General features: G+C 50.3%; 1 protein-coding gene across 1 annotated transcript in view; it reads right to left on the reverse strand.

Annotated features, from left to right (window-relative positions):
- SLC25A37 (solute carrier family 25 member 37) overlaps positions 1–19195 on the reverse strand; it is a 36705-nt gene extending 17510 nt beyond the window's left edge. The window contains exon 1 of the mRNA XM_026518981.4: positions 18847–19195. Within this exon, the coding sequence (XP_026374766.1) occupies positions 18847–19056 (210 nt within the window). The 5' untranslated portion in view covers positions 19057–19195. The remainder of the gene's footprint in view (positions 1–18846) is intronic.
- Positions 19196–27265: the final 8070 nt, after the last annotated feature.

Raw genomic sequence — 27265 nt, forward strand, 5'->3', positions numbered from 1 at the left:
TACTTGAAGCTTTAAAAAACACCTGTATTTAAAAGGGAGGAAGGAGGAGAGGAGAGAAGAGGGGAACGGAGGGGAGGGGAGGAGAGGAATCCAGGAGATACTGGAAGCCTTGTGTACTGTCAGTGGGAATGCAGAATGGTACAGCCCCCTATGGGAACAGTACAGTGGTTACCAAAAAAAAATTTAAAAACAGAATTACCGTATGATCCAGCAATCCCACTTCTGATTTATAACAAAAACATTGAAAGCAGGGTCCCAAAGGGATATTTGCACACCCATGTTCGCAGCAGCATTATTCACACTAGCCAAGAGGTGGAAGCAACCCAAGTGTCCATTCGTGGGTGGATGGACAAACAGAATGTGGTCTATCACACATTATTATTACTCAGCCTTACAAAGAAAGAAGGTTCTGACAGAGGCCACAACGTGTACGAACCCGGAGCACACGATGTGATAAGCCAGTCATGAAAAGACAAATACTGTATGACTTCACTTCCATGAGGCACCTAGATCACAAATTCAGGGACAGAACGTGGAATGGGGGTTGCGAGGGGCTGCAGGGGTGGGGGGAAGGGGCGTGGTTGTTTAATGGGGACAGTTTCACTCTAAGAAGATGAAGGAGTTCTGCAGAGTGGTTGCACAATGTGCATGTCCTCAGCACTACTGAACAACACACTTGAAAATGTTAAGATGGGGGCGCCTGGGTGCCTCAGTCGGTTAAGCGTCTGGGTTCGGCTCAGATCATGATCTCAGGGTCCTGGAATCGGGTCCCACATCAGGCTCCCTGCTGTGCTCTCTGTCTCTCCTCTCTCTCAAAATAAATGAATAAAATCTTTAAAAGTTAAGATGGTCCTGTACACTTGAAACTAATATAACGCTGTACATTAACTACACTGGAATTAAAATTAAAAACTTAATGAAAATGAGAAAAAAAGAAAAAAAGTCACAATGGTAAATTTTATATGTATTTTACCATAATCCATAGCTCATTCCACACGCTCTTCATCATCTGAAATCCTGTCACAATCAAATAGTTCCCTAGACTTCCGCTAACATCTGAGATAGCAGTTTTGTTTGTGTGTGTTTGTTTTTGGTGAAGACAGCCAGGGGTCTCGAATGCACAGCGCGATCCCCTAGACACAGCAGTATTCCTGGCTCCAGAGCCTGCCTTGGAAGGAAGCACCTGGAAGGTCAGCCCAGGGGCTCTCGGACAGAAGGCAAAGCTTTCCCGGAAGGCAGAAGTGGCTAAGATGCAGAGTTTGAATCTCGTCCTTTCCCGCAGGCTGGCCCTCAGGCTCAATGAGGCGCCACTTCCCTGCCCAGTGCCCACTGGCCTGTGCCACCCCAAAAGATATTATCCCAGGGATCAGTACCCCAACTGCTCGGGCACGGAGGGAGCTGTCAAAACCCAGCCAAGTGTTAGTATGTGACAGACTGGGTGACAGCCATCAGAGCCAGGGAGCGGAGGGGGCGTCCTGAGCGCTGTGAGTGACAGCCCTCCTGGAATCCGTCGCAGACGGGCCCAGGCAGCCGGGCACCTCCGAAGCCCCGCGCACTGTTCTCAAGTCAAGTGTGGTCCTGCCGGCTTCTGCAACCCCAGCTCCCACACCCTTCATGGAGGCCACGCCTTCTAACGCATGCCCCACTATTAGCCTATTATCCACAGGAAGAAAAGACTAGCCCTGTTGCCAGCCTTCTCTTGCTCATTCCTCTACTTATAATTATTATCAGGTGACGCGTCTGCATGCCTGTCTTCCCATGAAGTCTGAGGACACGAAGGAGGGGACACGGTGCTTCACAGAACAGACACGCTCAGTAACTGATGGTTAAGGACTCGGGTACACAGAATTTCACCCACAGGCATACACAAAGCAGGCCCTTGAAACCCCGCATGCACTCCCCTTGCCAAATAGCTGTCTCCTTGCTGCTTGCTCCCCCAAAGGCTACCCACTAGCTGTGTCCAGCAGCACAATGCGCCTCACCATTTTCTGGGGCTTCCCACACAGGGGAGTAGCCGGGCATGGAAACCCCATCAGAGCTGGGCTCCAGAGTTCAGTGTATGCTAGACGTCTAAGTAGGGGTTCAGGGTAAATTTCCCAGATGTTACTGAAGCCAGATTCCCCACAAATGCTAAGATCCAATTATTTCCATAATGCTGGCTGATTTATGTGCAGGTGGGGTCAGGTCACAGCTGGAGAGGACATTCTCCCCCTTTCTTCACACACCTTGCACACCAGCCAGGAACAGAGAAAGAAGACAAAAATACCAGAAACTCCATGCTGATGTTCTCGGGGTATTTTTCAAGGGAAAAGCACCAAAGGAAACATCCCAAAGATTCGCCTCTCAGCCTCCGGGATCCACTTACACGTACAAATGTCTGCAGGTACAAATTGTTTCACAAGCTTTTGGGGAGGTCATATTTAAGTTTTACTGGATGCCCAAGGGAATGGCAGGGACCTACAATCATGGGTGAGCTCTCATGCTGACTAAAACTTTTGTCCTGGAAACAAGAGCTTTAAAGGATTTAAACTGAGGCCGTCTGACGAGAAGGGTTTCCAGAACCGAGAGCGGGAGACTGGCATGGTCAAACAGCGGGGTTTTTCTCCCTACTGCACAAACGTCATCAATGTGCCCATGGGGTTCTGGGGCTGAGTCCTTGCCTTCAAGGGGTCTGCTGTCTTATAAGGACAGTGAGAGTAAACCAAAAACCATACAAATAAAAAAATGACAAAGTCTAAGGGCCCTGAAGCAAAGGAGAAGGGGAAGGTGCGAGGAGAGCAAAGGCAAGGAGGGGTCCTGGAAGGGACTCTGAAGCCTGGGGGAGTTGGGCAAGTAGAGCTTAGGACACAGGGACTACCTGGGGCACAGGTAGGTGGGAAGAAACCAGAGGCCTCGAGAAGGCTGGTGTCACCGGCCTGCAGAGCACCGGGAGCTGAGCCCATGGTGAGCCCTGAAAACCACGGCAGCAACAAGGATCATTTCACCCTTCAGTCTGTTTGGTCGTGACCTCCAGCCTTGGAGGTGGGAACAGAGAATGAGGAAGGGGGGGAAGAAAGGAGGTAAAGAACAGAGGAGAACGTTTCTCACTGTGAAACCTAAACGGAAGCACAAACCATGGGGAGAAGTGGTGCTCCCATCACCGTGAGGGGACACGCCCAAGAGCCTTCCAAGTGAGGAGCCCCCCCCCCCACCCTGTCATTCCCAACGCTCCCCCAAACACTCGGGTCATCTGGACTAACCCATCTGTGCTGCTGGCAACGCTGCCTGACCTTGGCCATGCCAGCTGACCCCTCAATGACTCAGCTTCCTGGTAGTGAACTTGTAAAAGGTCCCCGGCAGGAAGGAGTCAGAGTTATAAACAGGGCCTTCCAGAAGCATCTGCTTGCTACATGGCTCCCCTTGATTCCAGGGTGGGGCCATTCAGCATTTCTGGAATTGCCTGAATGAATGGTTTGCAGTCTTTAAGCATTGTAGTTGGAGGTTTCAAGTAAATTAAACAGACTATAATTTCTAGTAGTCTAGTAAGGACTAGCAGGCACTCTGGGATGCAGGGACCCCCAAATGGTACATTGGCAGCTGGCTCCTCTCCCTGTGCCTTATCCCCCTGGTAGAAATTCCAGGGCAGGGGTCTTCCAGCGTCCTCCTCCAAACAGAAGTGCCTCTAAGTCTATACATTCAAAGTCAGAAGAGGATGTCCAAAAGTTATAATGCCCCATGGAAATAAAGGTGGAAATTTTCGAACTGGAAACTTCCTAAGAGATCATTTAGTTTGGGTTCAATCTTGCCATTTTACAGAGGGAGAAACTGAGACTCGCACAAGTGAAGTGCTTTTCTCAGAGTCACTCGGTTGGTGAGCCTCTGGTCATCTTAAGCTAATCACAATTCACTCTAAAAGGCAACTGCTAAAAATAAAATAAAATACAATAAAAAAATAAAAGGTGAATGCTAATGTCACGTGCACAGATGTACAGAAAGAATCTGCTTTTGCCTTGCTTTCCCTTAGTTTGTTCCCTTCCCTCTGTGCTCAAGTTCTGGGTTGACAAAGGTTCTCCCTGTCCCTTAAAAACGGGCTGCTCAGAGATCAGAAATCTGTTTCCAATTTAAAGCAGTTTCTGGTAAAAGTCCAGCTTTGTAGTGACTTTCAGTTCTTAGGGTATGAAAGAGAATTTCAGAAACTTTCTTGTGCCTGGATTATCAGAAAATACAGAAGACCCTTGAAAGAGACACTCTAGGGAAGTTTAAGATGAGAATTCTTACCCAAGGTCAGGGAGAGCATCAACCGCCGGCCTCAGAAGCTGTGGAGGAACAGTGCTAAGTCCAGGGAGAACCGGTACCTGCTTCCACCTGAAACTGTCCCGATGGGTACCCCCCATCAGGACGACGTCAGGGCCAGCTCCCTCTCTACCTCCTTCCGAAACGCGAAAGATTCTTTTGGAAGCACAGAAGGAACTAAGTGTCCTACCAACTTGTCAATATATTCCTTATTGTTATTGCATTGTTTTTGTGATGAAAAGTCACTTTGGAAGCGGACATTCTTAAAGCTCTGGGTGCTAACTATAAATTTGCAGTCACCTGTGAAGAAAGTTCACTTAACACTCCTTCCTTCCTGGACTGCATAAATACGCGTACATTAATTCAGTTTATTGTCTGAGAAGCCAAGATATAAGGGGGAAAAAACCCTGAAACACAATCACATTAAAAGCAAGCTCTCAAGTCTCACACACTATGTAGGATTTTAACCGTGTCACTTGTAGCTTCTTGTCCTGATAGGGTACTTCCTATAGCAGAACTTCAACCAGTTCAAATCTTGGCTTCCACCCGGACCATCTCTGCTGGGTAACAGCTCAGCATTGTCTAACAACACTGAAAAGGCCCACACACGTCCTCCTTCAAAACACTCAGCAAACAGATTTGGTAACAAAGGCCTCCTGTGCCAGGGGAATCCGCAGACACAGAAACAGAGGGCTGGCCTGGGGTCAGCCGATTCTTGCCCATGTCACCGGACCGGCCTTTTAGAGAAACAGGACTCGGTTTCCAAAAGCTGCGAGTTCCAGGAACTTCCATCTGAACCCTGGACTAATGCAGACACCAGGGGGAACATTCCTCAAGAGCCTGGCTTCAGGCTCTCATCAAAACTGCCGCAGGCGGATGGGACAAGCCCGGGGGAACTGTACTCTCTGCATTTTCCAGGAGGCTCCACCAAAGCCAGACAGGCTGACAGGGAAGAGAGGACAGGGAAAGGCGTCCAGCTCCACAGTGGCCTTTAAAAAGCAAAAAGGAACAACATTCGTATGTGTCAGGAACAGGTCCCGGTACTACAGATCAGCCTCCGACCTCTGGAAAGCACACTAGTCACCTACACTGTTTGTCAAGTCTCTCCCTCGTAACCCTACAAACTATGACCTGTGCCAGGAAAGGTCACTCAGGCAAACCCTAAACCTCCCCAAGTCACATGACGGTATTTAATTTTTAGCCACTTATCTGGCTGCTGCTGCTGCTGGCATTGACACTAATGCCACCCATTAATTACGAGCCAATTATGAGCAGAAATGCCTTTGACATGACAGCCTGAGTCCCTCCTTGTTCCCACCTTCCTCTGGTCTTTAGCGCTGCAGAGAAAGGTCCCACTCAGGGAGGGAAACCCACCAGGCTGTCACTTGGTAGCCAGATAGGGAACTAAAACCCCAGAACATGACAAAGAAAAAGAAGAAATTTCAGGAAAGAGGGCGAGAGAACTTCAGAACCGGGGGCAGGTCCCACGTGGAGGCCCCAGTGTGTGGTGACCTCAAACCACAAGAACTTTCTCTGTGGATTCTGCAGTTAGAAGGCTCAGAGCAGAGCCCCAAAAGCAGAGTGTCAGAGGGGTGTAGGTGTCCTGCTTATGGCCAGGCACCTCGGGGACAGGACGTGACGGCCTAGGGGACAGAGCGAGTGGCGTGGCTTTGTTCTAACATCTGCATCCCCTGTGGTCTAGATACAGATACTGAGAGAACTCCTGGAGGCCCCCTTTCCTGACCCCCCCGGATGAGGGGCAGGTTCCCTGAGGACAGGCTCAACACCCACTACAGGAAGGATTCATCAATCTATCTGTCCTCCCTGCCACACGGGGACTTCTGTGGGGACAGACCTCCCAGGTGTCGAGGCTTCTGGCTCCCTGGTGCCCAGCACACACAGTCATTCTCCATATGTCCTCACTTCTTACTTAATTTAGCCGTTCAGTGAAGTCCAGCAGATGAAGTTGCATTGTTGCAAATGCCTTTCAACTCTCCCACTGTTCCATGAATCAGGCTAACACAAGCCCACATTTAGCAAATAAGCCATGGAGACAGTGACTAAGGAAAGAGACTGACTTGGTTCTTCAGTTGAAGACACGCCCTGGGTCCGCCCCCCCCCCCGTCACACACATGTACACCCCCCCCCCCAACATCTCTCCTTTGGAAAGGCTCCCCTGCTCTGGTCTGACTTCTTAGCACTGCTCATCGGCTAACCACCCTGCTCCTTTAATCCAGGCTCGTGACAGCCCTGGGACACCCTTGGGACATCCCCTATTCCACGGCAAGTCAGAGGCAGTAGCCGGGGCGTTCCTGTCCTGAGCAGGCCTGGCTGGCAAGCTTCCTGCGGGCTGCCCGTGTCCACCCACCACCTTCCGCACCTCCTGCCAGGCCCGAGGCAAGCAAGGCGCCAACAAAACCCTCAAAGCGGGCAGCAGGCGGAAACAAGGGCCGGAGGACCTCAAGACAAAGACGTCTGTGTCCTACCTCCTTCCCCGTTTACTTTTCTATGACAGCAGTTGTGAGAAAACAAGAAAAACAGACAGGAGGGACCATGGTGGGAAAACCCCCAGCCTCATATGCCCGGCACTCAAGGGGCAGGCTCACTTAAAAAGTAAAAGTGAGTTTATAAAATGCTGACCCCCAGAGATGAACGGGGCCCTAACTGCCCCGGGCACCCCACTGTCCTCCCTGCCCGAGGCTCGTCATTCACAAGCCTTCATCTCAGCAGCCACACCTGATCAATTTTGAATGTGTTTCTGAGCATGCTCCGAGTATAACCCAGCGAACGAGGTGGGAGCAGGGGGGCCACCCCGGTCTTTACTCAACAGATGGGAGACACCCTGTAAGGAGAGAGGTGAAGTGCCCGAGGCCATGCAGCGAATCCCACAGAGGCTGGAAATAGAGCCTGGATGTTCCATTCCAATGAGCTAACCTTACCCCTTTAACAGGATTCCCGTTTGATAATAAATACCATGACCTGGCACCTGCGGAGGGAGAGCTTTATACTTTTTAAACGGTAGGAAGGTTTGAGACACCTGGGTGGCTCAGTCAGTTAAGTGTCTGCCTTCACCTCAGGTCATGATCCCAAGGTCCTGGGATCGAGCCCCACGTTGGGCTCAGCAGGGAGTCTGCTTCTCCCTCTGCCCTGTCCCCCTGCTCATGCTCTTTCTCTGCCTCTCTCTCTGAAATAAATAAAATCTTAAAAAAAAAGAAAACAACACTCAGTAGAAAGGTTTGTTTGCTGCAAGCCTGGCTCGATTTTCTTCTAGAGGCAGTAAGCAGAGGTGAAAGGGAGGCAAGATGGTCACTGCTACTCTTCCCTGTGTGAGTGAAGGCAACGGCTGCCCTAGCAGACCAAGGAACAATGATGTGGTACTCTTCCCAACAGGTCGTCTTGATCTTGGGATTTGGAAAAGGATTCTCAGGCCAGACCAAATTCAAATCACTATATTGAGCCCCATGTTTCAACTCCCTGCTGACATGAGAAGGGGCCACAGCAGCTGCAAGTCGCTCCAGAGAGAGAAGCCAGACAGAGCCAAAATTACCTACAGCAACAACCATCTGTCATCATCCCCTTGCCCTCTGTACTGGAGTAGCTGACCAAAGAACTCCTGCTTATACGTTAGAGCCCCGCGTTCCACGCTGGACTTCGAGTCGCTGCTGGCGCCCCCTTAACTGCAGTTCCTCCGTCCCAAGAATGCAGCTGGGGCCGCATCAACTCGTCTCAGAACCCAGCTCGGGGGCTCTGCTGCCGTTAACATGTGAGTCTACTCCCCAGCACCTCACTGGCTTGCTCCCACCTGCTTCCTTCCTCACTGTCCCCCTTTGGCTCTGGAGTAACAGGAAATGCCCGACTTCCACAGCATCACACTCTTCTGAAGTTCGGTTTTCTCATCTGTGAAATGAGAAACAGCACATGCTTTTTCCCACCTTCAAAGGCGAGCTAAGAGAATCCAATGACAGAATGCAGGTGAGAACAATACAAAAATAGTGCAATACGCAAGTGCAAAAGCAACATACAAGCATAAACAGGTGTTCAAGTAATAACGCTTTCAGGAATGACATAGGAGCTAAAGTTAACCGAACGCTTACCAGGTACCTGACGCTGTGCTTAACATTCAAGGTGCATCGTCATTAATTCTCATAGCAACACTCTGAGGTGGGTACCGTGATTATCCCCGTTTTACAGATGACGAAAACTAGGCAGAGGGAGGTGTCAGCAGCTTGTCTAGGCACCGTCCCCAGGCAGTCTGGCCCCAGACCCTGTGCTGTGAACCCACACCCCTTTCCTCTTAATCATTAAGCATATTGCCTCCGATACGATCTGTCATTATCTGGGCTTGTCCGGCTTTACAAAAGCCGCCCACAAACGTGATCCCACCTGAGCTTCTCAACAGCCCCGTCAAGTGGGTAAGCAGATGATGTTAGTCTAGAAGACTAGTAGTCTGTGAGACAAGGAGACACCAGCCTTGCCTAGAGAAGTAACTTGGCCAAGGTTTCAAAGCTGGTCCATGACACGACCAGGACTTAGCTTCATAGGGCCGATGGGCCTCCACTCCAGCACACACAGCCCTCCCCAGCCCCTGCCCACAGGAGCATCTCAAATGGAGCCTTTATGGCCGTGCCAGGGAACCAAAGCTGTCACGACAATGAGCAACCAGGGCAGGGGCTTTTGCCAGCCAGACCTGAGGGTGCCGCCACTTTCTGGGTCTCTAGCTGGACGCGTCCGATGGATCCAGAGGCCCCAGAGGAAGTCCTCTCAGAGACACGAAGCTGCAGCCCCCCGCTTGACCCAACAATGGCCAGACGTTTCTTAAAGCTGTTATGCAACTCTTGCTTCAGCCAAGCTGCTGCTGGGATTTCTATTTCAACATGTTTTGTTTTCTCTTTAGAGAGAAAGCATGAATGTGAAACCGTAACACCTCTTGGTGACCAGACAACGGCCCTTCCCGACTGTCTGGGGTTACTCGTAGGGTGGAGGATGTTTTCAGAGGCACCTTCTGGGAGCCAAGTTCAGCTTCCAGAATGACTAACAACCTCAGGGGTGAGGATAAGGATCGGGGGGTGGGGGGCGGGTATGACAACTGAGGGCCACTGTCTCCTGCAGGGGAAGGAGCCAACTCAAGACTGCACAGTAAGAAAAGCCAGAATGACACTCCCCGGGCAGACTCCGGACCTGCAAGATGGCAGCCTGAGCACTCCAGAGTCCAGACACCCCAGACTTTGTGCCCATTTGAAAGCAAATACCAAGTTGGGCCATTCCTCCCCTCAAAGGGCACCAGTCCTGCCACCTTAGCTCAGGATCTAATTATAGGGAGCAATGCTCTGGGGCCAGGACTTATTTTTGCTGCCCGGTGTCTAGCACAGAGACTAGCAGGGAAGGCGCTCAGTAAGCGTGGAATGAAGTGGGTGGCCAGATGAATTAACAGCCTCACTGGGATATAGCTGTGGCTTGCGAATTCTACTGCAAAAAAAGGACAAACAAAAGGGCTGAGAAAGTCGCTCTACTGGGCAACGTACACATGGATGCAAAACAACACACACCAAAAAATTAAAACTAGCTTTTGTTTCATAGCATGTGTCAAAGTACTTATTTTCCCCCACATCTCTTCTTCTTTTTTTTTAGAGAGATTTATTTATTTATTTATTTATTTTAGAAAGAGAGTGAGAGAGGGCATGCACACAAAGGGGTTGCGGTGGGGACAGAGGGAGAGAAACTCAAGCAGACTCCTGCTGAGCATGGAGCCTGACGGGCGGCCTGATACCACAACCCTGAGGTCACCACCCAAGCCAAAATCAAGAGTCAGACGCCCAACCAAATGAGCCACCCAGGCGCCCTCCCCCCCAATCTCTTTAAACAGCTGTGCCTACATTCATTTAACCACTATTCACAGAACACCTCTATCTGTCTTGGACAAGTCAGAGGGGAGAAGGTCTGGGTCTCCGCACACTGCTCAAGGTTCAGGCTTTACTCTGTAGGCAACGGGGACCACTAGGGGCATATGAGGTGGAGAGACCACCTGATAGGAGATGCAGAAGATGGGGCTGGTCCTCAGCCCCTGGCATGGGCTCTGCTGCACGTGGAGAACAGGCTGGATTTTCTATTCCAATCAGCTAACCTTACCTTTTAACAGGTTCCCAGTTGGATAAAACCATGACCTGGCCTCTGCAGAGAGCTTTATACTTTTTAAATTATGTTCACTGTTTAAATAGAGTTCATTGCAAACCTGGCTGCATTTTCTTTCTAGATGTAGTAACTAGACCTGAAAGGTGGGCAGGGTGGGCACTGTGACTCTTCTCTATTTAAAAAGAGAAAGCTGCACCTGCCCGAAGCTGCAGGGCTCAGGGGTGAGTGCGAACAGGACCAGCTATGAATGATTTACAGTAATTCATTCAACAAATCCTTAACTGAGCACCTACTATGTGCCAGGTATGGTTTCTGGCAATGGAAACATACCAGAGAACAAAAGAGCAAACTGCCCACTGGGAACTTACATTCAAATAAGGGGAGACAGACCACAAATAACATAAATAATAGTCTAAATACGAATAAAATAGACAAAGAATATAAGTAATAAATACAAGTAAATGGCACTGTGTGTCAGAAGGTAACACCGGGCTGTGGAGAAAAACAGCAGGGTCAGGCAACAGGGAAGTGGGGACCAGGGGAAGGAGGGTGTACTCAGTTGCGACTCGGGTGGTTAGGGGTGCCATCAATGCAAAGGAGACAGTGAGTCCCCGAAACCAAGGTGGCAGATGTGGGAGGGAGAAGAACAAAGGCAAGAACCTACTACAGATGTACCAATGGAAAGGTCTTGAAAACATAGGGGGAGTGGGGGGGGGGGAGGATGGGCAGAGGGGGGAGAAAGGCTGAAGAGGATCACCAAGTTTCTGAGGGAGGGGCGCCTGGGTGGCTCAGTCGGTGAAGCATCTGCCTTCAGCTCAGGTCATGATCTCAGGGTGTTGGGATCAAATCCCACATCGGCTCCCTGCTCTGCGGAGAGTCTGCTTCTCCCTCTCCCTCTGCCCCTCTCCTCTGCTTGTGCATGCTCTCTCGAACAAATCAATAAAATCTTTTCTAAAAAAGTTTCTGAGGGAGGGGGCCCAGGTTGGAGAGGACCCAGGGATGTCTACACTGGACGTCCTGGACACCGAGGCAGCCACATCTACGACATGTCTGTGAGGTAACAGCCCGGCTCCCAGAAAGACCGGACCAGAGACACCAATCTGCCATCTGAGAGTTACCGGGACCCAGGCAGAAACGGAGGGGAGAAGAGAGGGTGGCAGGCTGACTTCTAAGGAAGACCAGCAGAGGGGCCAGGAAAACAATGACCGAGTTTATTAGCAAGGAGATCACTAGCAGCCTCCGTGAGGTTTCCAGCAGAGTAGTGGACACAAAGCCAAAGGCCTGGCTGGTGAGGGGTGGGGGGCGGACAAGGTGAAAAAGCAGAGACCAGGTGTCAATGATCCTTTCCTAATACTTGTTATTTTAAAACCCTTGGGGCACATGGGGTCAAGGTGAGATGTCCGGCGTTTGTTTAAGATGGGACAAGTGTGGACTGTAGAAATGCTTTTAAGAAGGAATTACTGGTCAGGGGAAGGCTAAAGATACTGAAACCGAGTTACTCACGAGAGAGATGACCAAAATAACTACCACAGTGACCATTTATCGCACCCTCGGGCAGCACACACTGCAGCCACAGCTTTACGGGGGATGCCTCATCCAATTCTTTCAACAGCCCTATAAGGTAGGGCCTGGTGTTATCATCCGCACTCTGCAGACAAGGACGCTGAGCTGAGAGAGGTCACTCACACGCCCCGGTACAGAGGCAGGACAGAAACGCGTGGGTGGTTCCCAACACCACCTTTCCCCAGGTCCACTGACTCACGTTTGACAAAGGACGGACCCTCTTACCTTATAACAGTGGGAAGGCGGGGAACAGCACACTGGTTGGAAGGACAGTGACAGGACCGTGAGCTTGACTGGGGTCCTGGTTTCTCTATGAACTAGGGAGCAAGACGCCACGCAGGGGCTGAGAAAGAGGAGGATGGGAGTTTGGGAAGCAAGAGCATGGTCCAGAGCGGCTGCTGAGGAGGGTGGAAACAGACTGACCAGAACACACAGAAGGACAGGCTGAGGGTCCCAGAGGCAGGGGCACACAGGGCACCAGTGGAAGTAAACACGTGATTCTTCTCCAGGAGGACCTGACTGCCCGACAGGGTGATGGGTCACCCAGGACTGGGGCTTGGGCAGACCAGCGAGGCAGGGAAAGAGAGGTCCCCACAGGCTCCCGTCTGGACGAGGAAGACAGGGACAGGCTGAGGCCTAGCCCAGTGGGGCCAGGCTGACACATCTAGATCCAAGATCTCAGAGGCAGAAAAGTTCTGGGTTCGGACAAGGCCCCGTGGAGTTACAGGTCATCAACCTGAGGGGCATAAAGAACACAGGGGTTTGGATGTTAGTCGGGTGGTGCCCAGGCAGGAGGGGATGTCCTCAGAGTGATTACGGGATTTACTCGTGGTGGAAGCAGTCTGTGCGCCAGATGCCAACGCCCGGAGAGAACGGGGGAAAGTAGCTGCAAAACTAAGCTGCTGACGATGACAGAGATGAAGGGGAGCACTGAGCCCCAGAGAGTACCCAGTATGCAGCAGGCTCTGCCATCAGTGCTTAGGGACTTAACCCTCACGGCCACTTTCCCCTTTTCACCAGCAGGAAACGGGGCCCAGAGAGAAGACTGGAGTGAGGGGGGACCTGCCCAAGGTCACACTAAGTGGAGCCAGGACCCAGTCCTGCGGTCTGGGTCTGGCTCAAGGGTCCCTGCTCCTCACCACTCTGCCTCCTGCCCCTCAGCGTACGTCAGCCTGGAGGCGGAGATGAGCAAATGAGAGAGAGAGAAGAGGAAGGACTGGAGCCTCCAACGAAGAGGGGAGGCTAAGACGCTGGTCAGTCACGGTGAGAGGGCAGGAGCCCCAGAGGTGCCCGGGCTTAAGCGGACAGGAATCTTACACTTGAGAGGCTTCCAGGAAGGAGTGGCCTCGGGAGAAGAGCTGGATTTCTATCACGACAGGGAGGCAGAAGGAACATTCGGTGCAGATAGAAGGGAGCTTGTTCCAAGGAACTTCCGCGGGGTGTGAGGAAAAATAAGGGAAGAAGAAAGCAATGGAAAGCTAGGTCAGGAGACAGAAACCAGAGAGAAAATTAGTATCCGCAGTTTACAGACAAAGCAATTACAACTCAGAAAAGCTAAGCGGTTCTGCCCCAACCAGTAAGTCAGACTAGGGATCTGACTCTCCCCAACATAGTTCTCTGAGGGTGAGACATGCGGCTCAGAAAGAGCTTGAGGGGAGGTGCAGAGTGAAAGACAAAGTGATTAGATACATTCCCCTATGGAAAACGTCAGCCCTGAACATTCAAGGTGGAGGCGGGGAGGGGACGGGCAGGCCCAGGGTTCACAATGCCCGCCCCTGCCCAAGAGCTCCTGCAAACTGCATGATTGTACAGGCGTGTCTGCAGCCAGCACTGAGGGGGCCAGAGGGCTCACTGAGGATTAAAAAAAGAAAAGGAAAATTCTCTGAGAAGGAAATGTTGGGTACGAGGAGAAATATGAAGAGAGCCAGAATGTTCTGGGGTTTAAGACAGACTGCCAAAGGCCTCATTCAACACAGAAGCTAGTTCATCCAGTGGGTTGGGGAAGGCAGCCCTCCTGAAGTTGGAAGGGGGTCAGAAACCCATGCCCATCAAAAAGGGAAAGTGGACTACAGTCGGTCATTGCTCCGAAGAGCAGATGGGACAAAAGCTCTCCTGAATGAGATGCCCGAAGGTAGTTAAAACATGCCCAAAAGAAATGCAGAAGATACGGGACACACACACTCCCCAGAGCAATGCCCTCTCCTGTGTGACATGCACACACCCCTGCGCGCTTTAAAGATGCAGTCAGGCAAATCCCCCATTCAGGTCCAATCGCCTCTCCCTACTGAAGAGGTGAGGGCGCCTTCCCTGTCCACTAGAATCCTAGGGGTGCCCCCTCAAGCCCTGGCCCAGCCTGCCCCTCCCCCACTTCCAGGCAGAGGGGGCTGGGGAAGGTCTGCCCCCTCCTCCAGCGGCAGGCCCGCGAGGTGCAGATCCGAGCTGTGGGCATCTGCTGTCGGCATCTGCAGGGCCCGTCACAAGGCAAAGAAAAAGACACGAGTTCAAGAGTATGCCTTTCTGGACTCCATGTCCCTTCCAATGCACCTTTTAGAAAAGCATCACCCACTTAAGGACAGAAAAAAAGGGAAGGGAGGAACCTGAGGAAGACAAGACAGGAGAAGAGAGACAGAAAAATCACTATAATTTTCTTGCAAGAACTCGGGCAATTTGGGATTTCACGCCCTTTTGAAGCTGAATGGCATCTACTGAACTGTACTTGGTTTTGAAAACACTGCAGTGGGTGGGAGGGGACTCTGGCGGCTGCCTTCACCCTTCCTACCAGCCGGCCTGCATTTCTGGGACCCCAAGGAGCAAACTCAGAAGTTGAGGAATGCTGAGCTGTCCTGGCACCTGCCTCCAAGCTCACTGCTGCTCAAAGCTCAGCAAGGCCAGCTACAGAAACCCCTGAGGCCAACCAAGGTTTCCAACTGGCTCAGCGCCCACCGGCTCCTCGAGAGAGGGCTGAGGCTCGGGAAGACTGAGCCTCAACCCCCACACTGTCCACTGCTCCCCAGGGACTGCACCCGGCTGGGAAGGAGGGCTTCTCCCAGCACAGTTAAAGACGGCATTTCCCTGAGAAGCAAAGGGAAGGGCCGAGAAAGGGTCAGCGGAAGTTCCCTCGCTTCAAATCTTTCCTGTTTCCTTTTGCCCCCCGCTTTCACCACCACGGGATTCAGCATGGTCTAGAGTGGTGTGCCTAATCTGGTTGGAATTTCCTCCTCCACCCACCTGGCATTCTCCCCACGGTCTTGAGCACTCCCGACCACGGTTTCTCGCAGCCACCCCACGTGCTGGCCTAGGCGACCACGCCACTTGCCACTCTGGAGCACCGGCTAGAGAATCATGGAAAACCTGCTGCAAAGCCCCAGTTGGAAAGGAACGAAGAATTACTACTGGTTGGCGAACGCTCTGCGGAGCCCCCATGCTCCCTTCCTTGGTACCACGCAGACCATACAGTTCCTGGGAACTGACAGGAGGTCCCGCTGGCCTGGCCCTTTATGGATTAGAAAGCACTCACACTCCACCCCCAGGGACTAAGTGAGAGAAGGAGGCACAGGAAAGAGCAGAAAAGTTGCCGAAGGTCTTCCAAATGACCCTTTAATAATCACAGACTGCTGGAGCTTGTGATCGTCAGGTTCAGTATCCTTCATATGTTTTTGGCCATAACCCTCATTAGAAGGGGATTTTACACAGCCATTCAGGGGACACACACACACACACACACACACAACCCAAACAATTTCACCAAGCAACACTTTTTACTGTATGCCACACACACTTGTATTTTGTACTCTCACCATTAGAGAGACTAATCTTTCTTAAAATGTTGATGCCATTAATGGGTCACAACCCACAGTTTGAAAAACACAGGTAATTAAAGTGACACTGGGGGGGTAGGATGGGACTTCATGGGAAAGCATATTTAACATAATAATTTTAAGCATTAGTAAGGTTGGCTTTCTGCCCCTATGACCACAAAAGCAAGGAGCTCGTCTGGCTCAGTGGTCAACGTGACCAGCACTGACTTCCATGGCCCACACCACTTAGGATGGAAAAACCGGGGAAAGCACGACCACCTGATACTCTCACTTAACCTCACATATTCAAAGTTCAAAATGTGTGCCATATAAAATCAGAGACAAAGTTTTTTCCAACATACAATTTACACTGACATGGCTTCAACTGTAAAAATTCCGTGGAATTTCAGGTATCATAAAAGAGGACAATGGGTGTTCTGTGTATGTAGAAAGGGAGACAGGTTAAGAACGGGGAGAAATACTGAACTGGCCTGTAGCCCCCATTTTACAGGCACAAAACTAAGGCACAGAACAATGCCTAAGGCACGAAGCAAGTTAGGGGCAGAGCTGGAAACCTAACCCAGGGCTCCTTACTCCATTACTCACAGTCTCCATCACCCAAAATATTTAAGAAGAACACAGTCGAGGTTTCCCCAAGTGAAGCATTTCCATGACTGAAGCATGGATGCATCCCTGATATGTCATGACAGCCAACCGTGCTGATCTTGGCAGACCGTGGCACTCGGCTGCAGCCTCCCTGGGATCACGCAACAGGGCTCACACCACTTCACTCTCTCTCTCTGTGCCTTCTGTCTCAGCTGAAAAACGAAAAGAATAATCCTTGCTATACCCTTCCGAGAACGTTGTAGTGAAAAACCAAGGGCTTTAAAACCACACCTGCATGCTTAAAAACGGAAGAAGCCCTTACTAATTAGCTAACTGGGGCCTTCATTTTATAGTCAAGCCCCATAGGGTGAGTGAGTTGTCTGGGGCAGCCAGACCAGCTCCATCTACTGCACACGCCCTGATACCTATCCACAGGTGAAAACTGCTATGTAAAGTAATACTAAGTACACAGTGACACCTGGTTTAAAACATAGGACGTCTACGGGGCAGAAGGAGGGGCAGGGAAGAAACTAAACACAGAACACACAATTTAAACATATAAGACGAATACCTCTCTAGGCTGACACAGGGAGTTGAAAAGGCATGACTAATTACATCTAATCCTAAAGATAAGCTATAGTGATGCTCTGAACCACACTCAGCAAAACCTCAGATGTGGCATAGTTCCCCAATGGAACGTTCATCTCTGCCACCCTGTGGGTCTGGTGCCTACTCGAATAACATCTCCCTGCGCCTAACTTTCCCCACACTCTGTCCAAGGCACTGGACACAACAGCTTCAAATATGGGAAATTTTATTACATGTGACGCATTCTTTCCTATACAAATGCCACCTGGTATCTGTCCAGGGTCTTTCCTGGAGAAGCTGTGAAAACCTACGAGGCAAGATCTCCCCCATGCCCTCCATAACCCTGGCAGCGAAGACCATTCCCTTAATTCCCCCTGGGGATGCTGGACGGTCCGAAGAGGTGATGCCTCAGGCCCAGCAGCACCATCAAAGGCTTGGGCCTCACCTAACTGCAAATGCCCATGCTTTCTCTCACTGGATTCCTGTCTGTCCACTGACTGCCAGCTCCCAGAGAGCTGCCCAGGGCAGGGAAAACCCTGACTTAGACATTCTGGTCTTCACACCTCGCATGTGGGGCCCACATCAGCAACAAGGTACAGCTGCCGGTGGGGGAGCTCTGTGGGCCCTGCCCGTCAGGAGAGCTGCCACCCAGAGAGGTCCCCAAGCACTCTTGGGCTGGAGTCAGAGGAACAGGTGGAGTGTGAGCCTGAGCAGGTGAGGGAGTTCATGGCTCTTTGCCTCAGTTTCTTCATCTGTTAATCCCCGGGTTACTGGATGAATGCCATGAGTTATGCCTACAGAAGTGCAAAATGTCAATACCAGCATTACCTTCCTGCCATTCAGTATCCTCAACAGGCGGACAGGAGGCAGCTCTCAGTCTAACAGGAAAAATCTGCCTGGCTAACGCTGCCTCCTTGCAGAAATGCACGTAAAACTACCTGGGGAAGGGACGGGCAAATCGAGTGCCTATTACACAACCCACAGAAAGAGCTGTATAGCACATGCTCTCCTTGCCTGCCCTCCTCCCTGCAACAAAAAGAGAAGGCAAATGTCACTGCAGGGCTCACTAGGGTGAGAGCCCTAGAGCCCTAGAGCCCTACCTCTAGGCTGCTCGGCCGCCCGAACTTATGGGGAAAGAGGTGCAGAAATCCTGAGAACAGGGGATCACGTAGGGCGTAGCTGAACCGGTATTCCCAAGAGAGCTGCCAAGAACCGCAAAGCCCCTGCCACTCCTACGCCTCCCCAGAGACCCGGGGAGCCGAAGCCACACACCCGGGCCGGAGGGCGCGCGGCGGAGCCAGGGCCACGTTTCTCGGCGCTAGCTAGCGTGGTTAGCGCTTCCCGGCGGCAAGCTCCCTCGGAAACTGCGCACGTGTGGGCAGCCGTGGCCACCCTGCACAGACCGGAGGACGCCTCTCGCCGCGGCTCGGACACTGGGCGCGCCAGCGGGAGCCGCGAAGGGCTGGAACCCCAGAGCCCGCGGATCGCGTGGGCAGACGTGGTAAGACTGTGCAAAGCTGCACCGATCGCCTCCCTCGGGCACCCCGCCGCCACCACCGAGACCGGGGGCGCTCGCCAGTTCTTCTCCCCCGCCGCAGCGCCGCCAGCAGCCTGGATTGGGAAGGCGGTGGGAGCGGCGGTGCGTGGCGCCGGCCGGAGCACCCTCGTGGGCTAGGGACGCCCCCGGGGCCCAGGCGCGCGGCGGAAGGAGCAGCTCGGCGCGCTCGCGGCGAGAGCCGGGGTGCCGCGCCCCACGCCCCACGCCCGCCGCAGCCGGGAGGAGAGGTGGTTTCGGGGCGCTCCCCCAGGCTGCCCTTGCGCGGGATGCAAACGTACGCGCGCGGGCTCTCCTCTCCGCTCGCTCCGTCCCTAAAGTATCCTCGAGCCTCACCTTCACTGAGTCTACCGGGTACATGACCGAGTGCTCCAGGATCCCGGCCATCGCTCCGGCTGTCATGTGGGTGGATAAGGAGGCGCTGGTCGGCAGGTTCTCATAGTCCTCCGACCCGGCGTCCTTGCAGCCGCCGCCGCCATCTCGGCTGTCCCCATCCATCCTGCGCCCCACAGCCTGGCTCCCTACGCCGCCGCAGCGCAGCTCCATCCGCCAGCTCCGCGGGGCGCGGGAGGCTGCAGGAGGTGGGCAGGGAGGGGGAGGGGGCGAAAAACTTCACTTCTTAAAGTGGGAACCACCTCCCCGGTTTTGCGGCGCCTGACGCCATGGCGGGCTGGGGTGGAGCAAAGGGGCCCGAGACACCAATCACTGGAAAAGAAGAGGCCGGCCGCGGCCCCACCATTGGTGTGCGGGACACTGGGGACCCGCCTTCCTGTGTGACGTCACTGTCCAGTGCAAATTTCCAAGCAACCGGACGGGGGCGAGAGGAGACGTTGGGGTGTCCCGGGAAGTTGTACTACCTCCCTCCAGGGTGCTGCTGCCGCCCTTGGGGCCGACTGGGCGGAGGAGGGGATCTGGTGGTCAATGGAGAGGGTCGTCCGGGCCCGCAGGGGGGACATGCCTAGGGCTGGAGGGAGATCAGGAACAACGAATAATCCTTTCCCAGAGCCCGGGGTTTTGCAAACAGTGTTGTTCAGCAAGTGTTGGCATTCCTAAGGCCTGGAGTGGGACAGTTACTGCGAATGCCATTTATGGAGCAGTTGTGATGGCTGGATAGGGGGTGAGGGCGCACGTGGGGGTGGAGTGGAGTTCTAGAGTTGGAGACACCCTGCGCGATATCAATGGTGCATCACCTCCTTCTGTGCAACATGAGGACGTAGACCGTGCGGGAGACTGAGTCAAGGTCCCGTGCTAGGCTGCTTTGTTGGGGAGAACACTTGCTTAACTGACATATTTTTCCCCTCACTGGAAACACAGAGAGCAAAATTTGTTCCTTTTCTTATTCTCACAAAGAGGCTTAAAGCCACCCTGCCCTGGACTGATGAAGACATGAGTAGTCATCAGAATTGAGCCTTTCTGAGGCACCTTCAGCACATTTTTCTCAGGGCTGATATGCCTGGGAGGTCTTTAGAGACTGGTCTGTCAGTCAGGTGCAAAGTGGCTCCTAGTAAACTCTTGCAGCATTGCATCTACCTGCCTTTTAAGACTGCCTCCTGTTTCTTAAAGTCATCCCAAGCTGACTTCTTAAAGTGCAACCCAGGCTGCTTTATTCCAATCTCAACAATATTGTCTTGCTGTATCTCGGAAAGAGGAGAAATCAGAAAGCAGGGGAATGACCTGTCCACGGAAGTCTCCGTGAAAGCATGACATATACACATCTAAATGGTCATGTTCTGGGGCTTAAGACTTGGCACTTCTGAGATACCAGACACCTTATCCAGAGCAGCCTTCTGGTCAGGAGAGCTGGGCCTGGAGATATGAAAGGGCGGGGAGATCCTGAAGATGCTGCACCCACTCTCCCCTCGCCCTGGTCCCAAGGTTCAGGTCGCAGCAACCCAGGTGCCTCTCAGGGATTTGAGATACACTGATGTGAGCATTGTCGATCTAGGCTTCAAGGCCAAGGGCACCAAGTCCCCATTCTTGGTAGCCGCCAATAGTAGCTCCAAGGTAAATGCTAAGGATGTCACAGGTAGAAGCAAGCTCTTTGTTCAGTGATTGGCAGAGAAAATTTTTCCTGCTTTTACCATAGGTGATTTTTAAGAAACGTTAATCAAAAGCCACTGATACTCATTTAAAAATGGATACCTTTTAACCAGTACATATTATTAACCAGTTGTCCCACTTCAGGGAATGTGCCACGGAAGTCTAAATATGTGTAAGCTCCTCTTCAAAGCACTATTTATAGTACTAAATAATTGGAAACAACTGAAATATTCGGCTAGAAGGGAATGGCTGAGTAAATGATGACAGGTATATTACTGAACTATTATGGGGCCATTAAAAATTGTGGTTATATTATGCAATAAGATGAGAAATGATTGCGATACGATGTTGGGTGAAGAAACAACACAAAACTCTATGACATTTACAAAGATGTAAATATTATGCACACAGGAAGAGGGAAGTGGCCATTGTGAGGGTGACATAGGATTAAAGGTATTTTTATTATATTTTTCACACCTAAATAATACATATATTGTTTCTATAACTTAATTCTTTTTTAGGATATAATATCCTAATGGATGAGAAGCCTTCTGAATTTTGCAGTGGTGATATTGGTGGAGAGAAGTCACCCTCTGGACGAATAAGGGGACACTTGGCAAATGTGAACAGGCCCATAATTTTCAGAGATATCAGACTTTTTAAATATCATTCAATAAATGTTGAACTGGAGCCATTTAGAAAATCTTTGGAATATTTAATTATAAGCATTCAATATTTTTTCTCATCCTATAAGGTAGATATGGTGGGTTAGTGCTCAGCATCCATCTTAAACTCCTTCTTATACTGCAGTGGCTAGAAATTTGTAAACCACATTTATCAGATCCTTGCAGCTTGTAGTCCAAATGTGAATTACATTCTGCCAGTTGGATGAACTGGAGAGATCTGGGAGGCAGTAAGGAGATGGAAGTCACCTTCCTGCTGCTTTGATGTTTCCTGCTGCCTAGCAAAGCCATAGACACTTGGGTAAGGAGCAGTTGGGGTGGGCAATGGCTTTCCTATTGCAACAGCACTGCAGTGTCTGGTCACCAGATTCATGGATGTCAAGAAGCAATGTGGCAGTAGGAATGGTAGCAGCCTCCTGATTCCCACACCATAGCTTCAGTAGGTGGCCTTCTTCTCCTTTCAGGACATGGAAGAGGATCCCTTGGGAAGCCAGTTCGACAATGTGGATCTGAGAGTTATTCCTGGGGGCCCAGCCTAGGTTTCAGCTCTAACAATATTGTATATAGTAGCAAGAGGGCATAATAATGAAGGAGCCATTCCTGGATATCAGAATACAGCTGCCAGCCCTGGTCCTAGATTTCTGTGCAGGGCCTGTTTGGAGGAAGTTGACATCCCAGATACCATCACCCACTGCTTTGGCCACACTGTCAACAAAGAGGGAGAGCATAGGGACCCAGGAGCAGAGCAGTGATCCTGTCCTATAGGGTGGACCTGGGGACTCAGAATGACTTGGCTGGTTCCACTGGGGTCTTATGTAAAGTTCCTGAATGTTGAAGTTCTGAAGATGTCATCATACTTCCCTAGCCCACCTGGGAGCCAGCCTCCTCCATTTCTAAAGGGGGAACTACAGAGGGTAGGGGGTGAAGAGCACTTGCCTTGGAGTCATGAACCTGTTCAAACCCCGGTTCCACCATTTACTAGCTAGGTGGCTCTTGCCTATTGGTTGGCATGCTTCCTCATCTGTTCGTAGGCATTCATAGTGAACTTAACACACAGTGAATGAAACACAGAAAAAGATAAAATAAAAATCTCATGGTGAAGGATATATAGTTTGGGAGTATTGAGAGGAAAGAAAATGGAAAGGAGTTAACGGTACAGAGGTAAGAGATCTAGACTTTCTCCAAAATCTTACTTTTTTTTTTCACAATAATTGCTCCAACTCTGGTACGCACCTGCCCACCTATGCAACACACAGACATTTTAACACCCTACCCAGATTTCAGCCAATGCTGTGGCTCCCATCAGGGACACACTCGTCTGCCAGAGAGGAGGCTCTATGCCTTGGAGCGACTGCAGCTGGTAGGATGTCTCCTAGAACAAACACCATGTGTTGTGGTTTCCAGGGTGTGTGTGGGGGGGTGCATTTTGTCTTTGTCTCAGTGCACACTCATCCACATATCCATTAATTTTCATCCAGGTTTATATGTTGGGAGGGCTGCGAGGACCTCTAGATATGCAGGATCCCTCCCATTTATGTATCTGGCCGTGTATTCCCAGAATCTCTCACTTTCCCAAGGACAGCGCTGTGTTTCCTAAAAGCTCTGTGATTCATACTTTGGAATGAGTCTCTCCATAAGACAGAAGACGAAATGGAGGCAAAAAGCTAGTCTCACTCCAGAGCCCCATGTCAAATAAGGAAGTAGTGGGTGAGAGCCATCAAACCCAGAGAACACGGAGCTGATTCACTTTACTGTCTTTTCAAAGGATGGTGATGGGCAAGGGTCAGAGCTGGGGGTTTGATCGGCAGGTTGCTCTACCTGCCGAGAGCCTGGCCCTGCTCACACTTCTGCAGACTCTGCTGCTTGAGTCCACTGGTAATCGTCCGTGTGATGTGGCTGGGACCCACTGCTAGGGGACGGTCCCCTGATTCCCGTTCTGTGGATGCCCGTGCCATCCGCCTTAGCAGCGGCCCCATCCACTTTCACTGATGAGACCCAATGATGTCAGCTGCGCCCTCCCCACATCAGGGGCCACACTGTCCCTGTGCTGCTGCCATGCCCACTCTACTCAAGAGCCCATCTCCCAGTGAATGGCTTAAGGCTCCAGAATTGGACAGGGGTGTGGCAGACTATCACTGAGGCCCCAGTGGAGGCAAAGCATTAGCTAAATTCTGGGTGAGAGGTGCCATGTCCGTGTGTTTGCATGGGTGGACCTGGGGCCACCCGTTAGCCACCCACCACAACCGCTTACATCCTAACTTTCCCCTCTCCTCACCTTTTTCCACAAATATAATTGATTCTCCACAGCTTAAAAAAATCCCTCTTCCCTGCTCCACACCTTAAGCTATTGCCCTGTTTCTCCCTCCATCCTAAAGTCCCTGAAAGAGTAATCTCCCCTTATCCTTCCGTACTCACAATGCACCCACTCCTGAACCTCTGCATGCCAGTTTCTAACCCCTGCAGTTTTCTCAAGGAGCTCTTGGAAAGGTCACCAATGACCTCAGTGCCAAATCAGTCCAGTCCTGACCTCTTGACCTCTGCCTCCTCTGGAATTCCTCCCTCACTTCCTGTGTCTTCTTGCACTTCCGGCAGTGCCCTCTGCCTCCTCTACCTTGTCTCTCCACGCCCTGTCCTCAGAGCGCCTTTCATTTCCTCCCTTTGGTCCTTTCTTCCATCCACACGTTTCCATCACGCACCCTAGCTCTGTTTTAATCCCGACCGTTCCTCGGCACTCAGGCCCCACATTTTCGTGTGCCTCACAGACAGTGCCATCTGAAACTCCACCTGAACCGAAAGCTCAGAAGGCACATCGGCGTCCCAGGGCGGCCATAACTGAATACCACACACTGGGTGGCTTGAAATAACAGAACTATACTGTCTCATGGTTCTGCAGGCGACAAGTCCAAAACCAAGACGTTGGCAAAGCCATGCTTCCCCCAGAGCCTCTAAGGGAGGATCCCTCCTGGTCTCTTCCTAGCTTCTGGTGGATCCCGGCTCTGCTTAACGTTCTTTGGCTTGTAGATGTATCACTCCGACCTCTGCCTCCACTCTCACGTAGCACTCCCTGTGTCTCCATGTCTACCGTCCAGATTTTCCTCTTCTTATAAGAACTCCTGTCATATTGGATTAGGGGCCCATACTATGCCAGTATGCCATCATCTGAACTTGATTATATCAGGCAAAGACCCTATTTCTAATAAAGTCACAGTCTCAGGTTTTTAGCAGACATGAATTTAGGAAAGACGTTATTCAACTCAGTACAGTGAGGCAGAGAGGCAAGAGCCGTCGGTGGCGGGGAGGGGGGTTGGTGAGGCAGGTGATCTGGGTTCCTGTCCTGGCTAATGTCCTTGGCCCCATTTCCCTTACCTATGAAAGGAGGGGTTGGAGTCAGTGGTACACAGGGCAGCCTCTAGCTCTATTTTTCTGATCAAAAACTGAATTCATAGGGGCACCTGGGTGGCTCAGTGGGTTAAGTGTCTGCCTTTGGCTCAGGTCACGATCCCAGGATCCTGGGATCGAATCCTGCATCAGGCTCCATGCTCAGCAGTGAGTCTGCTTCTCCCTCCCCCTCTGCCCTCCCCCTGGCTTGTTCTCTCTCTCTCTCTCTCTCTCTCTAAATAAATCAATAAAATCTTTAAAAAAAAAAACGAAAAACTGAAGATGCCTGGGTGGCTTATTGGTTGAGTGTCTGCCTTCAGCACAGGTCATGATCCCAGTGTCCTGGGATCGAATCCTGCATCAGGCTCCCTCGCCCTCTTCAGATCCTCCTGCTTGTGCTCTCTGTCTGTCAAATAAATAAATAAAATCTTTAAAAACAAAACAAAAATCCCCCAAAACTGAATTCATAATCTTTCCTTCTAATTGGCAATTCCTTCTAATGCCATTTTTAACTGTATTTTACCAGGCAACCAAATGGCAAGCGTAGAGTCATTCCTGACTCCTCTCTTTTTCCTCCTTGTTTTAATTGAAGTCTAATTAACATACAATATTCCATTAGTTTCAGATGTATGTTATAGTGATTTGATATTTTTATGCTTTATGAAATGATCCCCGCAATAAGTCTAGCTATCATCAGTCACCATACGAAGTTATGACAGTATTACTGAGTATATTGCTTATGCTGTACATTATACCCCATGACTTATTTATCTTATAACTGCAGGTTTGTACCTTTTAATCCCTTTCACCTATTTCGCCTGCGCCCCACCCCTTTCCCACCCTGGTAGCCAGCGGTTTGTTTCCTGTATCTTCGAATCTATTTCTGTTTCTATTTTGTTTGTTCGTTTTGCTTTTTATATTCCACATATAAGTGGCCTTTATTATGCTGAGGTACATTCCTTCTCTACCCACTTTTCTTGTAGTTTGTAATCATAGAAGGATGTTGAATTTTGTCAAATGTTTTTTCTGCATCTATTGAAATGATCATCTGATGTATAGCCTTTGTTTTGCTAACGTGGTGTGTCACCTTGACAGATTTGTGGATGTTGAACTGTCCTTGCAACCCTGCAATAAATCCCACTTGTTCATGGTTTATGAACCTTTTGATAAATTGTTGAATTCAGTTTGCTAATATTTTGTTGAGGACTTTTCTATGTTCATCAAGGATATTGGCCTGTAATTTTCTTTTTTTGTGTGTTGACTTTGTCTGGTTTTGGTATCAGAGTAATACTTGCCTTGAAAAATGAGTTTGGAAGCATTCCCTCCTCTTCAATTTCTTGGAATAATTTGAGAAGGATATGTACCAACTCTTCTTTAAATGTTTGGTAGAATTCACCTGTGAAGCCATCTGGTTCTGGATTTTTTTGGGGGGGAGTTTATAAATTCCTGATTCAATTTTATTACTTGTAATCAATTTATTCAGATTTTCTATTTCTTTGTGATTCAGTATTAGAAGGTTGTATGTTTCCAGAAATTTATCCTTTTTTTTTTTTTTTAGGTTTTCTAATTAGTTAGCATATCATGGTTCATCATAGTCTCTTATGATCTTTTGTATTTATGTGGCATCTGTTGTAACTTTTCTTTCATTTCTGATTTTATTTATTTGGGCCCTCTTTGTTTCTTGATGAGTCTGGCTAAAGGGTTATCAATTTCTTTTTATCTTTTCAAAGAACCAGCTTTTAGTTTCATTGCTCTTTATGATTTTTTTAGTCTCTGTTTCATTTACTTCCACTCCAGTCTTTATTATTTCCTTACTCTTAACTTTGGGTTTTGTTTGTTCTTCTTTTTCTACTTCCTTTAGGTGTAAAGTTGGATTCCTTATTTGGAATTTTTCTTGCTTCTTGAGGTAGGCTTGTATCACTATGAATTTCCCTCTTAGAACTGCTAGATCCCAAGGATTTTGAAAAGTTGTGTTTCCATTTTCATTTGTCTCAAGGTATTTTCTGATTTCTTCTTTGCTTTCTTCACTGACCCACTGGTTGTTTAATAACATTCCTCTCCTTTTCTCCCTTGAATATCCTATTTGCCATTTGGACATTTGGCCTCTTAGAGAGAATTACATACAGCTATGGTGACTGTATAGTTTATCATCCAAATTGGGATGACTTCTAAAAAGATTTTATTTATTTGTTTGACAGAGAGAGAGAGAGCACAAGCTGGGGGGGAGTGGGAGAAGCAGGCTCCCCACTGAGCAGGGAGCCCGATGTGGGGCTCGATCCCAGAACCCTGGGATCATGACCTGAGCCTATGGCAGATGCTTAACCAACTGAGCCACCCCGGCGCCCCCAAATTGGGATGATTTTTGAGAGTAAAGAGGGGTGCTGTTAACAATTACACCAGGACAGAAAATATAAACTGAGACTGTCCTGGGAAAACTCGGACATATGGTCACCCCACATAGAGCCAGCCCTTGGTTCCCATCCCCAAACCTTCGTCAACCTGTAGCCCTGTCCCTTCCTTACATCCTCTTCTAAGGGAGGGCTCTCCATGTCTCCACCTGCTGAAATGGTGCTCATTTCTCAGCTCAGATGGCTTTGCTTTCATGAAGCCTTATCTGACCCGGAAGAAGTGAGCTGAACCCTGTCACACTTTCA

The sequence above is a fragment of the Ursus arctos genome, unplaced genomic scaffold (genome assembly GCF_023065955.2).
Source record: "Ursus arctos isolate Adak ecotype North America unplaced genomic scaffold, UrsArc2.0 scaffold_11, whole genome shotgun sequence".
NCBI classification, from domain to species: domain Eukaryota; kingdom Metazoa; phylum Chordata; class Mammalia; order Carnivora; family Ursidae; genus Ursus; species Ursus arctos.